This window comes from Podarcis bocagei, assembly GCF_964188305.1.
Source record: "Podarcis bocagei genome assembly, chromosome: 10".
NCBI classification, from domain to species: Eukaryota; Metazoa; Chordata; class Lepidosauria; order Squamata; family Lacertidae; genus Podarcis; species Podarcis bocagei.
In genome coordinates this window covers 21,280,685-21,296,397 of record NC_138135.1, presented here as the reverse complement: position 1 = coordinate 21,296,397, position 15,713 = coordinate 21,280,685, and the positions used below count along the sequence as shown (strand labels likewise).

Sequence of the window (15,713 nt, the reverse complement as noted above, 5' to 3'; positions counted from 1 at the left end):
AAGACAAAATAGGGGAGGAAGGGAGCCTTGGCCTTACTATTGGAACAAAGGATTTATAATTTGCTGAAAGCCTTGAGAGTACTCAAGAGTGATGTCAATATAGTTACTAGTTAATGTTTAAAGTACTACCTGGGAAATACATTGAAGTTCCCTCAATTTTCAAATGCATATTTTTTTCACATCTTTGCTAAAATATTTTCCTCAATCATACATAATTGCAACACAGAGAAACGCAGGTATTAAGTAGTAGGAATGTAGGCCAGAAACAAAATGATATTGGCACTCTTCAACAAAGCAGAACAGCTCCTTTTTAAAATCAATGTTTTTTGCTTCTGCAATTCACTACCAAGTGCTTTAAAAAGCTTAGGCAATAACTGATTGGCTTACTATTTGGCCTATTATTTGTTCTTTCAGTTCTTGGTTCATCAGCAATTGTTGGGCCTCTGCCTGAAGTTGAATGTAGTAGTGGAATAATATGCATTTTGGCTACAGTCCAGTTCTATTTTCATTTTACAACATTATTTTAAGACTGTACTTGCACAGGCGCATGCGCTCAGTGAAGTTTACTGTCCTTTCCGATTTCCTGAGCCAGCTTGGTGCCATGCCTTTGTGATAGCTGGAAATATTTCCGTAAATAGTTCTATTTACTTTGACAGATTAATGTACAGTTTGATAACCTGTAGTTTTCTCTTTGGTTCCTTCTTTAGATTGGTCAGGTGAAACAGGAACTGTCACGCAAAGACACAGAGCTGTTGGCCTTACAGACAAAATTGGAAACCCTCACAAACCAATTTTCCGATAGCAAGCAACACATTGATGTTCTCAAGGAGTCCCTCACAGCTAAAGAGCAGAGAGCTGCCATCCTGCAAACAGAGGTGAAGGGCACAATCTTGAATTATTGCTGTTTGTTAACTATAAGGGGGCCTTTTGAATTCAGGGATAAAATACAGAAATGTAATGCTATGGAGCTCTTGAACATGGTATGACAACTTTGCTCTGTTTAGAGAAGTCTAAGCCTGATTTCTATGTATCAGAAATCAGAGTGTGACAGTTAAGTTTTTCACCTTAATTTCCACTGTAGCAACTGGTGCATTAAAGAGGTAAGTTAATTCCCCTTCTTATAAGCGCATAGAAAACTTAATGTTCAAGGATATCTTCAGGCACTTAGCAAATATACTTCTTTTATTTAACAGAACTTAAGCATTGCAGAAAAGGACATATATGAGGTTAATAGCATAATAAACTTTATAAATTGCTGCTATTACAATTCTCAAATATTGATTATTGATGCTGAACTGAGAAACCCCAATTAGTTCATAATTGTCTGAATCGGCAAGGCTAAAATTGGGCAGCAAATAAAAGGTTAGCTGGACCTCCCAAACTGAAAATGAAAGGGGCTCAAAGGAAGGGATATTTACTCCTAATTTTTCCTTTCTTTTTTTTTTAAAAAAAATGATATTTATTGAGAATTTAAAATTACAGAGAAAAAAAGAAAAGAAAAGGAAAAAGAAGTTAAACAATACAAGTCAATAAAAAGAAAGAAGAGAACAAAACACACAATACATGAAAACCAAAAACAAAAGCGAACAAAAAAATAAAAACAAATCCAATATTCCCAAATCTTTATCTTTCGTTATCTTGTTTCATCGACCTCCTCGATGTATTCTAGTTATTAATTATCTCAGCAAATCCTTTCCATCTTTCACTATGTTCTGTCATTAAATTGTCTTAATTTATTTTAACCTTATCTTACCATAAAAAGCCCTAAAACTTAAAACTTCTTTGTACATAACTCCTTATAGCATTTCTACTAAAGCCAAATAGTTTCATTCCAACATTTTTTCTAACACTCATTAATTTTACAATATTTCTCTAAATGAATTTTTAAACTTTCTTCCAATCTTCATCCACCGTCTCTTCTTCCTGGTCTCTGGTTCTGTCAGTCCTTTCTATCCATTCCATTTAGTCCATCAACCTGGTGATCTTCTATCCGAGGCTCTTAACTCTTTTCCATGTCCCTTCTGCAGATCTTCTTCATATTTATACCTGCACTTTACTTTGTCTTCTGCTGATCTTGTTCTTAATTCCCTTCCTTTATTGCTGAGGAGTAGATCTCGGGGAGACTCCAACCTAACAATGTCTTTATCCCTTCTCGACAGGTCCCAATTTTTCCTTTCTAACCTTTCACAATTATCAAAGATTTCACCATTTTGAATACTGTGGTGTCATCCACAAACTTGTGAAGTCCTGACTAGGTCATTTGTGAATACATAAGCCCACAATTTATGCACATTTAACTTGTGCACATTCAGCTTTACATGCTTAGAATTTTTTTAAATGGAAAGCGGGCAGGAATCCGGGGGGGGGGAGACTTTGGCAATCCCACCCACATTTGCACCCAATGTGTTTTGACTATACACAGTTTTGACTTTAGGCATGATCCCCAGAATATAACCCCAGCATAAGTTATAAGCTTACTGTAAAAAAAACCAAAATCCTGGTTCTGTTACAGCTCCTTGGAAAAACTCAGTTAGCTGCCACTCTCCCAATGTGCCCATTTCCTGTTCTTTAACTAAAATATGTCCTGTTATCAGACTTGATTAACTGAGTCCCCAGTTGACAAGGGTTTGCTAAGCAGCTTCAGAGTCTATTTTCAAATCCTGGTAGAAAGTTATAGTTACAAACAGAAGAGAAAAGCTAGCATTCCAGTGGCTTTTAGTTTGATTACATTATTGTTATCTGCTCGTATTGGTGCATTTGTATATATTTGTATATATTTGTTATGCTTACAGCCTAAATGTATGTTCTGCAGACCATACTTTCTGAAAATGGCAGCCCTGTTCTATAGACCACACCTTCTGAAATGCATATATTTAAAGGTGTGATAACTTCTTAAAATGTTGAACTATGCAACTCCTTTTGTTCAATCACAATTAACATAGTCTGGAAGGTTTTTGAGTGTAAGCATATGGAGCTGTTTTGTATGAACACGTAGTTTTATTGCTTCTATTTGGATAAATAAATATGTTAGCCATAAGAGGGCGCCAGTGTATTGGTTATTATAACACAGTACTTCACATTAGTTCCTAATGTTCATCAGAATGAACTAACTAGTTAGTGGCAGATGTTTATATTAAGAGGAAGATGAAAAAGTATGGCATAATTTATATGAATATTTCAAGCTTCATCAGAAAGTGAGTATTTTCTTAACCATGCACAATAAAATTGGTGTTAACCTTGTGCGCTAAAATTGTTGAGTGATATGGCTTCCTCAATAACTCTTCTATTTTGCATTTGTTACAGAAGAGTTGTTAAAAGTATAAACATTAGAGTGCTTCTATAAATTTTGCTATATACCCTGTCTCAAAATACCATAATGCTTGCTTCATGTGGGATTAATTTGACTCTCAATACTCAGTGCATTGCCCTTATAAATATTTGACTGACATAACACTCGGTAATATTACAATAGACTGTTCTACTGGATTACAATTTAGCATCCTTTTCTGGATTGCTTTGGAGAGAAGGCAGGGCAGTCTTTAGGCAATGCTTTACTTCAGGAGTGAGGAACTGGCAATCCACAGACCAGTCCTGTGCACAAAAACCTTTCAGACCCAATTGCCAACCTCTGAGCTCTCCGCCACTCTTCTCAGCCAGTGGCAGGCCAGCAAAGATGTCCTCTTCTAAAACAGCTGCTTGGACCAGTAGTAGATAAAGCAGGTTAGAAGCACCTGTCTGAACCTTCCCAATTTCCAGTGCTTGCAGTGTTCCATCCACCTCAACTTTCAGGTACTGCTTAAAATCTTGGTTCAAAGGCTTCTCTCCTCTTGCCTTTCCCATTTCCCCAGTGAGACCAAAATGTTACAATAAAGGTAGTAAGGTAGCTGTATAGGACACCTGCAAAATGCAGTACAGTGAAACTTCTGTAAATGTGCTTGTTCAATGTGCATCCTGTGTACTGAATTTCATTTCTCTAACTTTAGTTGTATGCACAGTGAAAACATTACAGAATACGATGGTAAGACTGCAAATGTTTTTGCTTCTATTAGCCTAGTTTTGTTAATGACCTGAATGTATCGCTTCAGTGTCAGTAAAACTGGCACCTATAATAAGCATGAAATTATCTTAAAAATTGGTGCTCTGAGAATTAAGGTTTCCTGTTTTTCTGTCATATGGATATTTGTACCCTAAAAGTTAGAAGGAAGTTAGAGCGGAAGAAAGGAATCTAACCCAAAACACCATCTGACAGTATTAACAAATGCTCATGTTAAATCATTTAAAAGAATAATCCATGTATACATTCACTGAACATTTTTTTAGTTTGAAATGCAATAACATTGTAGCAGAACACTTTTTTTTTTACTAGACTGCATGACCAACAGCTAGTATTAATAAGTGATGCATATTCTTTGCCAAGGAAACCAAATGTATGTGGGGGTGTGGGGGGTGTCCAATATGCTGCTGAATGTGTATAGTTTAATCAATCCACAAGCAAGCTCTAGATTTTGCCAAAAGTTCCAATTACTGTAAGGACTGGAATGAATGAAAATCATGAAGTAGAAAGTGGAAGGTTGCCAATTTATAACACATTACCAGTAGACTGGTTGTTGTTGTTGTTGTTGTTGTTGTTGTTGTTGTTGTTGTTGTTGTTGTAGTCGTTTAGTTGTGTCCGACTCTTCGTGACCCCATGGACCAGAGCACGCCAGGCACTCCTGTCTTCCACTGCCTCCTGCAGTTTCATCAAACTCATGCTGGTAGCTTTGAGAACACTGTCCAACCATCTTGTCCTCTGTCGTCCCCTTCTCCTTGTGCCCTCAATCTTTCCCAACATCAGGGTCTTTTTCAGGGAGTCTTCTTTTCTCATGAGGTGGCCAAAGTATTGGAGCCTCAGCTTCAGGATCTGTCCTTCCAGTGAGCAATCAGGATCAGTAAACTGGTAGTTGGTGTCAAATAGGAATTGTTTTCTAGTAGCCAAAACCCAGGGTTGACAGGTCTTCAGACACAAAAAGGCCAAAGCTGCTTTTGAGAAGTTATTTATTTTTTATATGGTTTTATATGTTCAGTAATAACCTGCCATGCAGCAGCTTTCTTACTTCTTATGCTCCATAACAGAAAAGTCATCACAGAGGACAGTCACATTTTTTTTTCAAAATGAAAGAGTTGAATGTCTATTGAGCACACATACTTAGTCTATAAGCCTATTTAAATTGTTATAACAATAGTCATTCAGTGCATAGAACTGACCACAAGTCCTACATGGTGGTATCCCAATCAATAATTTCATGGGGTCTGAAAATATAAAGAGGGGGCAGCTATACACCATTGCTAAATGGTGTCCCTGGGTACTGCCACCTTGATCTTTATTTATAAAGCTGTTGTGTTGTAGGAACATGAGTGTTGGGAGTTAGGAGGGAGAAGCCTCACTTTTACCAGAATAACTCTCCAAATTCCAAGCTCTTTTAAAAATGGTGTGCCTGTATTTTTCAGCCTTTTCTCTACAGTTATGCAGGCATGAAATATTTGTTTCCTTCGTTGAAAAGTGTAACATATTTGAGGCAACTGTTCCACTTTGATGCATGTAACAAATAACTGTGGGTTTTTTGTTTTTAGTAAAAGCATGAAGCTAGGGAGATACCACTCTCTCTTTTTAATTGTCCACAGACATGTTGATATAAGAAATTTACTTTAAAACTGTTCAGTTATTTTAAAGATGTACCATGGAAACCTGGTACATCTATCTTCTCTATTTAAAGCATCTGAATCCAAGGCTTGGCAGTTGACATCTGTAATACTGGGTCTGAAATGCAAAATGACCTTGTTTATCCTAAGGGCAGGTAGGTGGAGAGGATGTTGAGGTTAGTTTCAATATGTAAAGGAATCTTTATAAATAGTTGTAGAAACTTAAAATATTTTTGTAAATAAAGCAAAATAAAAAGCAACATTTATTTTGGAATAAAATGCTTCATCCATATACAATTTTATTACTATCCCACTGAGTCCTTCTGCTTGGCTCAGCGTTGGCAAGCATATGGCTAATTCAGTCTCTTGAAATATGGGTCTCCACCACCACCGTAATGTCTAAGTTACTCGGTCCTTTGACCTTCCCTGTACCAACCCAGTGCCAAATGAGGAAATTTGTATGCAATAGAGAACTGAATCCAACACCCAAGAGGTTTGTTATTTACCTTGACTTTACTAAGCTATTTGAGGCTCTTGCCATGTAAGAATTTATATGTATTCCACATGATTTTCATATTTTCCAGTTCTGATCCTCTGTACACCTAGAATGGGAACAGTTTTCAGACACCTACTAGGGACATTTTGACATGCATTGCTTGTCTTATTGAAAACTCAGAACACAGATTTATCAACAAATGTTTTTGTCGTTAGAGCACACAAAAAGGACAAAGTGAGACAAACAACAATCTGACTTTTCTCCTGAACTGAGCTCTCTAGTTGGCTGAACTGCAACAATGGCACGTAAGCTTAGAGGTCAGAACAGACAGAACTCTGGGTTTAGTTTATTAATATTAGCTTATCTGATTTCTCAGTATTCTCACTTGAAGCACACCAGGATAGCATTGAGGAGAGGGAGTTGGAATGCTGACTGGTGAGGAAACTGATTAATCGTGGGAGAGACAAACTAAAACAGTGAAGAGAGATGATCTCACAGCAGCTGTTGTGACCAGAGTACTCTTCGTGGCCCTTTTTCAGGCATCCAGCCCCACAGCACCAGGGAAAGGAGGAGAAAGATGGATATTGTCCTGGTCACACCCAGACCCATGAGGATGAGTGACTGGATTTTTAGTTCTTTATTGGCAAATCACTCGGGTACATCAGCTCCTAAAGTGCATGGGATATACACACCACTCGCCACTAACTTGCTGTCTAGGCAAGCTCCCTCCGCAGCCCTGTGCCCTGTCTTGGACAGTGGGAGCAGCAGCAGGGCCTTACCCCTCTCTGCTTTCTTAAGCCCCCTTGTCTGATGTGGTGCATGCAAACACCTGATGTCTCCTGCTTAATGGCAACTCCAACTGCTCTCATCCTTCATACCCCTCTTTGAGCATGGAGACAGCAGAGGGGCAAATGGAGGAGTTTGCAAAGGCCTGACTCTCCCTGGGGCTGTTGCTGGCTTTCCAGACTCTGAGACCTCCTGCAACTGCTCCTCCACATCCTTTCCCCTTGTGTCTTTCCACCCAGTCTCCTCCTCTGCCAGCGACTGCCTTACAGGTGGCTCCGAACCCCACAAATCACTGGCCCATTTCCCTGGATCCTCTTCCTCCCCACTTGCCTCCTCTGCCCATTCCTCAGGTTCCTGCCCATCCCTGACAGATATAAACAAACAGCTCTGTCCTTCCTTGGTCAGTGGAGGATCCTGGAGGAGTTCCATCAGCCATAAATATTTTTAGGCCATGCTGCTGCTCTGTAATTAAACATAAATCAATATCATAAAAGAAAGAAGGCCAGCTTTTGGTTAAAATAACTTTCCTAGTCAAAACTAGGAAGGCTGTTTCTTTGGAATAGCTTTTTGAGTACTGAGAAAGTTACACAATGACTTTGTTGAAGTTGGCACTAACCTGCTTGCCACAGAACTTGAGTGTTGGCATTCTGTGTGAGGCATCCATAAAATGTGTTGCTGTGTATAAGCAAGTGCATAATTTCTGCCCGCAAGAACAGGGTTAACATGATGTCTCTGTGCCTTGCCAGCTCTTAACAAACTTTGCTGAAAGCACATTCTGTAGTTTCTAAGATGAGACCTCATACAAAAATAAAACCAGGAGTTTTAGCCATCCCAAATATTAAATCAATATTGAGTTCAAAGTATATTGCCATTACAGATATGGGTGTTTATTCATATACTTAAATTGACTTCTTTGATTGGAATTAGGTATAAATTAAAATGCTGGTTTTAGGGGGAGAGGGGAAATAATTCCTGACAATGAAAATGATTTTTGTCCTAGGATCCAAAGTGTGCTTGATATAAAGTTCTGGACATTCCTTCTGTAAGGTACCAAGTATCTCAAACCCGAGGCTCTGGCAGCAGGGCTCTGGCATCTAACTCCCTAGACACTAAGGGCAATTTGGAGATTAACTGTTGTTCTGCAGCACAGCTGTTGCAGGTGGTTAGAGGGTGTGCTACAACTTTCAGGGCCAACAGTTCCAGGAAACCACAGGAGGGCAGAGTGTTCCATCCTGCTTATAGGCATCTGGGTGGCCACTATGGGAACAAGATGCTGGATTACATGGGCCCTTGGCCTGATCCAGGAGGCTTTCCTTATGTAAGTGACAGTGTTGCAAGTTGCCCAGCTTTCTTCATATGCCTGCTTTATTTAACATGGCTCCTTACTTTGAGCAACTCGTCGCTCAGTGCTGGTTTGACTGCTACAGACTGTCTAGAAGCCAGCATGGATGTGTAGGACAGCTGACACACCTTAATTTTTTTTTATTACAGTGGTGCCCCGCAAGACGAATGCCTCGCAAGACGGAAAACCCGCTAGACAAAAGGGTTTTCCGTTTTTGAGCTGCTTCGCAAGACGATTTTCCCTATGGGCTTGCTTTGCAAGACGAAAACGTCTTGCGAGTGTTCCGATTTTTTTCCACTTCCCCCCTTTTTCTAAGCCGCTAAGCCGCTAATAGCCTTTTAGCCGCTAATCCGCTAAGCCTTTAATAGCCGCTAAACCGCTAATAGCGCTAATCCGCTAAGCCGCTAATAGGGTTGCTTCGCAAGACGAAAAAACCGCTAGACGAAGAGACTCGCGGAATGGATTAATTTCGTCTTGCGACGCACCACTGTATTTTTTGAGAAGATAAATGGTAGCTGTTAATCGTGTTCCATTCTCCTGGACAGATGGTCCATCTTGATAGGGGAGTTTTTCAGTAAGCTGGATCAGCATCTTAATTTCTCAAGGCATCAACCAACCTTGAGTGCCTTTGAAGTAGGTTGTTTAAAATCAGATATTACTTAGGTTTGGCCCTCAGACCAGCTGGGAACTGGCTGAAGAATATGGTGGTGGAGAAATACATGTTTTTCATAGCGAGGAAAGAACCTGCTCTCCATTTGGGCTAACTGATTATTTGTACTTATGGCTGATGCCTCCTAATATTTATAACAAAGGAAGTTTTATTTCCGGACCTGGTCTCATTTCTTAAGGCAAATTTATGCTTGATTTGGCCAATTAGGATCCTTAAAAAAAAAAGGAGGAACAGCCCATTAAAGGAAAAACCTAGAGCATCAGCTGCAGTTAACTCATTGTCTGATTAAACAGCTTTTCTGTATTTTGAATTGACCAAGTTTCCTTTAACATCTTGAGCTTGCACAGAGGGAGCCAAAGATTCAGAATGCAGCCAGCTTACTCACCGTGACTGATGGCCTTGTAATGAATTCAGCTAATAAGCACCAAATCTGATACTGTCAAATAGGATTAACAGCCACGTTAGCTAGCTTGAACTGTTTCTGAAAGCCAAACCGATAAGGGTCAGTGGGTTTCTTTTGGGATCGTGAATGGCCTGGTGTTGTCACTCTTACTCTGCAGTGGTCTTCCAGGTTGTTCTTTTCTTTCTGGTAGCCATCTTGCCTAGTCGGAATTAGTGTTCAAACTGTTCTCATTCCTGCTACCGTCCCCCCTTTGACTTTGGAACATACATAGGCTGAGAACACAGAACAAAATATTCTGCAAATTATCAGAGCTGCTAGAGTCTTGGTGAACTCTACATTATGTCACTTCAATTCTGCTGTTTGCTTTAATCCTTGTTCTCTAAAATGTCAACACAAACTCGGTGGGAGGGCATACTGACTGCTAGATAGGGATGCACAGTAGTGTCGTCTTTTTTTCCTTTTCGTGGTGTACTTGATACAGTAATATCGTTCATTCCATGTTAGCCTTGTCTCTCCCATTCATTTTCCCCCACTGTCAAAATGCAACCTGCAAGCTTCTTGGATCAGGGACTTAGATTTTGCTTAGGTTGTAAAGTACTATGTACAGTGGTGGTCACACCTACGTGAATTTATGTGGGATTATGTGCTCTCATGCTTTTTTCAATGATATCTTTTTGAAAAATAAAAAGCGTACTTGCCAGCTGCTTTGAGTGTTTAAAATTAATTTAGATTAGAGTATTTAGGTCCATTATTAATAATGGCATGTTCATTTATTAGAATCATTGATGGCCATACTTTTTACCCCTGAATCCTAATACTTCAAAGATCCCTTTCAGTATGAGTCTGACCCAGATGCTCAATCAGCTGTGGGGTTAGAACTCGTGTAGTGTAGCAGCCTACAGAGATATCTATGTATCTATATAGATACACATTTTTCTGAACTTGTACTGCAACTTGCCACATAGGTGATGTTTGGGGAGACAAAAGGGAGGGAACATATATTATTTACTTATTTATCTTTAATCTCCTAGGAAAATGTACACTGATCAAAAGCGGTTGGGGTTGAAATCACAGGAGTTGAAATTGTGAAACACAGAACACCAGGTGGTTCAAAAGACACAGAAGTAACGGTCTTTGGAGCTGCTTCTCGCATTACTTTTTTTACACCAGGATATATACCATAGTGCAAGATATCTGTGTTTGGATTATGTTAATGGCATATTAACATTTTTTACCTTTTTTACCTTTTTAATAGCATATTTAGATTTAAATTGCCAGCAGTTGTCAGCAAAATACAGGGAAGCATAGGACTTGTCCTTTTCAGATTAGCCTTTGAAAAGTGGCAGATTAAGCATACATTTACCAGGCCCAATGTATTCAAAGCTTGCATATATGTTGTATTTGGTAGTCCATGATGAAATACAAAAAGTTAGATGAAACATATCCCTAAAGCTATTTATTATGTATTATTATTATTATTTATTGTATTTCATGCCTGCCCTTCACCAGAAGGTTCCAGGGCAGGTTACAGATGATAAAAACACAATTAAAACAGTAAAAAACACACCCCACCTATAAACCACAAATCAGTAATTCATACAACACGTTACAGAGAAGCCACCTAAATCAGTTTTTCAATTTATAAAGACCAGGGTAAAGAGCTGTGTCTTCAGCTACCAACTGCTTAATCAACCAGATAACAGGTCAGCTATTTTATTAGAAAGTGCAAATCTGCCTTTTCAACTGCTTTCTTGTGTACTGCTTTTTTAATTTAAAAAATTGGTTCAATGCTCTTACTATTTACTTTTACAGTTCAGCATCTACTTTCTACTATAAATTTAGCATTTTTGATGCAAGATTTATGTTTGATGGGAAGCAGAGAGAAATAAACTTGTGAGCTGAATCTGGTAATACAGTTCAATTCTTTGTCAGCAGAGTTTTCCCTTGTTTAAAGGCTGTCTTGCTTGAAGGTAATTGGAAGTCTTGTTTCTTTTGACTGATTTCAGGTGGATGCTCTCCGGTTACGTCTAGAAGAGAAAGAGACCATGTTGAATAAAAAGACTAAGCAAATTCAGGAGATGGCTGAAGAGAAAGGAACTCAAGCTGGAGAGATTCATGATCTCAAAGATATGCTGGATGTGAAAGAACGCAAGGTTAATGTTCTTCAGAAAAAGGTAGGCCAGCCAGGTATACAAAGTTCTGCGCTCCAACTCTTTTTGTCCGAAAGTGGTTATACCGATAGCTACGAAAGTCGCATTTAGTGAGGATTGTGGTTCAGCGTTCTGTTGCAGTGGGAGGATTGGTAATGATAAACCTGAACAGAGTTTTATAATTAGCAGAAAAGCTAGACTGTGTTGCTCAAAAGATCTTTCACCGTGTTTCTAATGCTACATTAGTCTTTGCAATGACTGGAATGTTAAATCTCATACGTACTCTCTTGTATAGCGAGTGGTGGAGTCTGCATAAGTTCCTGGAATGGCTGTGTGATTGATACGAACAAATAATATGATAGTCAGGGAAGTGACCGTTGGTGATTAAGCCTGTACATCATACGCTTGTGCAATCACACACCTGGGTTCTGTAGCTATGCAGAACAATATCTGGCTACATTCTAGATCTTTAGCTATGGAAGTGTTGGCCCATAACTCCTATTCTTGAGCCTCCCCCTCAATCTGGATGTGCTTGAAGGGGCAGAGTGAATACTTTCCTGCTCAGATCTGTCATAACCATCATGACTGGAGCAGATTTGAGAAGGTTGGTTTCTTTTTCCTCCTGGAAAAACGAGTCCTCATTATTAAGAATGCCTTTAGTTTACTCTCATTTCAAAATAGATTGGCTTTACCTAACTTTTTTCTTTTTTGATAACTTAAGTTTCACACGCTACAAATGATGACAATCAGTGCCATCTGGGTGAGGAGCACAAGTAGACTCATTCATGTGTGGCCAGAAGTTTGCATAACAGTAATATGACCCTTCCCAACTTGATGCCTTCCTTCTGTTTTAGACTGGAACTCCCAGCAGCTCAGTATGGCAGCCTTTTGTGTGTGACTCAGAACTTTTGGTGTGCACCTTGAAGGGGTGGCAGTGGACTTTTCTGAGCCCCTGTAGAGAAGCACCTCTAATATTTAGAGTGGTGCAAAGCTGCTTGTAGGATGCATTCCCACAGTTGCTCGTGAATTTCTATGTCCATAGGCTGCTATTGACATAGGGTGCCATGCTTGTAAGGAACATCAATGGAAGCATTGGGCCAGATCAAATTGCATGCTGCCTCATAGAAGACGCTCTGTGGGAATGTATGATTTGGAGTGTCCCAAGGCTTTTTGTGGACATCTTTATCTCAAAGCAGGCAGAACTTTGGAGAAGTCACCCGTCTATCTTTATTCAATTTAATTACAAGACAGTTACAAAATGGCAACATTAAAAATGCTTAAACCCATCAATTTTCCATATTAATCCACACACAACATTCTTGCAGTAAAAGCAATTTTAAAGAAGTTTTTATTACAATTTTTGAACAATAAAATTAAAGTAATAGGTGAATGGCATCTACGCCTGGTGACATGTCAGTTTTTAATCTGTCTATAAGACCTGGAAGATTACTTTATATATATATATAGAGAGAGAGAGAGAGAGAGAGAGAGAGATTCCATGCAGTTTGCACTAGTCAAAGTTAAAATGATCATTCTCTTCGCAGAAAAGAGCTCGGAATGGTCTTTAATATTCGTAATTCAGTGGACAGTGTAATATATGTGCTTTTAAAGGTTCAGTGCTTGTTATACTAGGATTGATGTCTCCCCCCTCACCCACCCTCTCTCCCAGCACACATAAACACTTATGTGTTTTTCAGCTTAATTTCCTGTATAAGATAAATTAAATGGGACAATAGTAGCTGGCTGGACGTTCCTTGCATGAAATTAGCATAAAACCCATCCTCTCAAGGGTTCCCCTGAGGTTTCATGTTACAGTGTATTTCTTGACTTTGTAGCAAGTTACTGACTTGGAAAATGTAATTGAATGTTTGAATTAAAGCCTCTTTGAGAACCTGTGTTAAAGTTGTACAGCTTCCTGTTTGACTGACTTGCTGCTGCAGATGCCAGGATCATTCCCTTTCTATCTGGCTCCAAAGACTCTTCAAATTAATTTTTATTCTCCCTTGGCAATATCTGTAATGTAGGCCATCTGATTAAAGATGTACAGCCTAAAGTAAATCTTGTTGAATTCACTGTAACTTAGTAACATGTGCATGTAGCTACAAATTAGCTACAAGATGGTTAACTATTAACCTATTTTAATTAATAAATAAAATACTGCAGTATTTTATCAGGCTTAACTGCCACACTTACATAACACACTGTGTTTACTGAAATACTGTTCATGGTGCTCTTGAAGCTGCAAGGATGATACTTGATGAGTTTGCAATTGATGTGTGTGCTGCAACCAGAGCAGATATTCATATAAACTTTTGAACACTTGATGCAGAGATGTGGAAGAATGGAAATGATTCGTAGTATAGATTAGAAGGGTAAATGCAATTTTATTAGCATATTTCCTTACGATACTGTATGTACAGATTTCTGCTAGGAGTGCCTACTTTGAATTGTTTTAAAATTTACTGGATGTCATTTTCTGTGTTCTTCTGAATGGTACATTGTCTTCCACACATATCTCAAGAGAATCATTCAATAATGCAGGGTAGCATAAAAAATGACGGGGAACTGGAGAACTGGGAGCAGCACAGAGATTTAGAAGCATCCATGGAAGAAAGAGGTAGTCTCAGTGAATTAGGTGGGAAGGCACAGCTGACTGGGCTTCCATCTTAACATCAATTTTATATATATATATAAAATTGGCTATGTAAGCCTGGAACTTCCCTCATCCTCAGCTAATGATTTTCCAACTTAATCTCTAATATGCATTTTATTCTTATTAATATTACTATTAAATCATGATCTTGAATAAACAATTTACAAAACTTCTTGTAGCCCTATTAGCGATGTCAGTTGTTTACAGTTGTCTTTCAAGTACAACATAAATTTATTCCAGTCTTTCAAGAAATTCTGGTCCTGCTGGTTCTGAATTTTCCCAGTCAATTTTCCAATTTGGCATATTGACTGGGCACCTCTAGTAAGGAATAGAATGCTGTGCAATCTTTCTAAAAACATGTTGCCCATCTGTTTCATGTTAATCTGATTCTTTAATTGATCTTGCTTTATTTAAGATTGAGAATCTTCAGGAACAGTTAAGAGACAAGGAGAAACAGATGAGCAGTTTGAAAGAAAGGGTAAAATCCCTGCAGGCTGATACCACCAACACCGATACTGCCTTGACCACACTGGAGGAAGCACTTGCGGAGAAGGTGAATATGAAAGAAAGACGACCTTGCCTAAACCCTGCCCCCCCCAAGCCACAACAATGTATTCTCCTTGTGAAGAGTTTGTCCTATCTCAGGCAGGAAGATCCCATTTTCATTGGATGCTATCAGTTTAGCTTAATCAGGTGCTGCAGTTTAAAACACTTCCGATTGCATTTGGTATGTGTATTAATCAAGCACATGCTGACTTAAAATCTTCTGAAAACTGTTCAACTCTGAGCTTGGATATACGGCTTGAGAAATATATGAATTAGATAAGGAAGCTGGAAATGACTTCTAACCTGTGACGCTATGATAGTTGTGCAGCTCATCTGAGAGATGCTGTTTCTGTGTCATTTTTGAGATTCATAATAATGATGATGATTTTTTATTTGTATCCCGCCCTCCCCAGCTGAGGCCGGGCTCAGAGTAGCTAACATCATAAAAACAACACAATATGCATAAAAACAGACATCAATTAATTAAAATACATCTTAAAATTAATTCAGACAAGTTAAAATCTGGGCAGGTGGCAATTATCAGGTTGGAACTGAGAGTGGTTAGTTTTTGGCTGTAGTTCAGAACTAAACTGTAAGCTTGGTCCAGTGCTGCATTTGTTTATTGTAAATAATACAGCATGACAACTTTATATTTTTAATTACTGTATGGCAACAGTTACCTCATAGTCACTTAGAGTGCTGGGTGGTGAAGTGAATTTTGCTGTGTGTTGAGTAACTTGTGTTTGCGAGCATCTCCTGGGCATAGTAAAATCATCCTTGCCACCTAGGAGGACACCACAGATCACAGGATTTCAGCTTTGGTAGTCACCCCAAGATGAATTGATAAGTTTGCTTCTGAATTTAATCAGAGATTCTTTTTTTCAAAATGTTTTGCCTCTAATGTCTTTCTATATTTGTAGGTTGGATTTTTGATTCTGGTCTATTTTATTTCTGATTAACAGCCCATATAGATTAGTGCAGCCGATGG

The 15,713-nt window shown here is 38.8% G+C and overlaps 1 protein-coding gene and 1 long non-coding RNA gene across 14 annotated transcripts in view; one reads left to right on the top strand and one right to left on the bottom strand.

Annotated features, from left to right (window-relative positions):
* ERC1 (ELKS/RAB6-interacting/CAST family member 1) overlaps positions 1–15,713 on the top strand; it is a 163,253-nt gene that overhangs the window by 33,126 nt on the left and 114,414 nt on the right. For all 13 annotated transcript variants that reach the window (XM_081209879.1, XM_081209886.1, XM_081209874.1 and 10 more), the window contains 3 exons: positions 708–875; positions 11,383–11,550; positions 14,595–14,732. In XM_081209879.1, coding sequence (XP_081066005.1) covers positions 708–875; positions 11,383–11,550; positions 14,595–14,732 — 474 coding nt within the window. The remainder of the gene's footprint in view (positions 1–707; positions 876–11,382; positions 11,551–14,594; positions 14,733–15,713) is intronic.
* On the bottom strand, positions 11,214–11,947 carry LOC308595884. Its single transcript, XR_014012175.1, has 2 exons — positions 11,810–11,947; positions 11,214–11,403 (listed from the first exon to the last, which is right to left on the bottom strand). It is a non-coding gene; the product is annotated as an uncharacterized lncRNA (long non-coding RNA).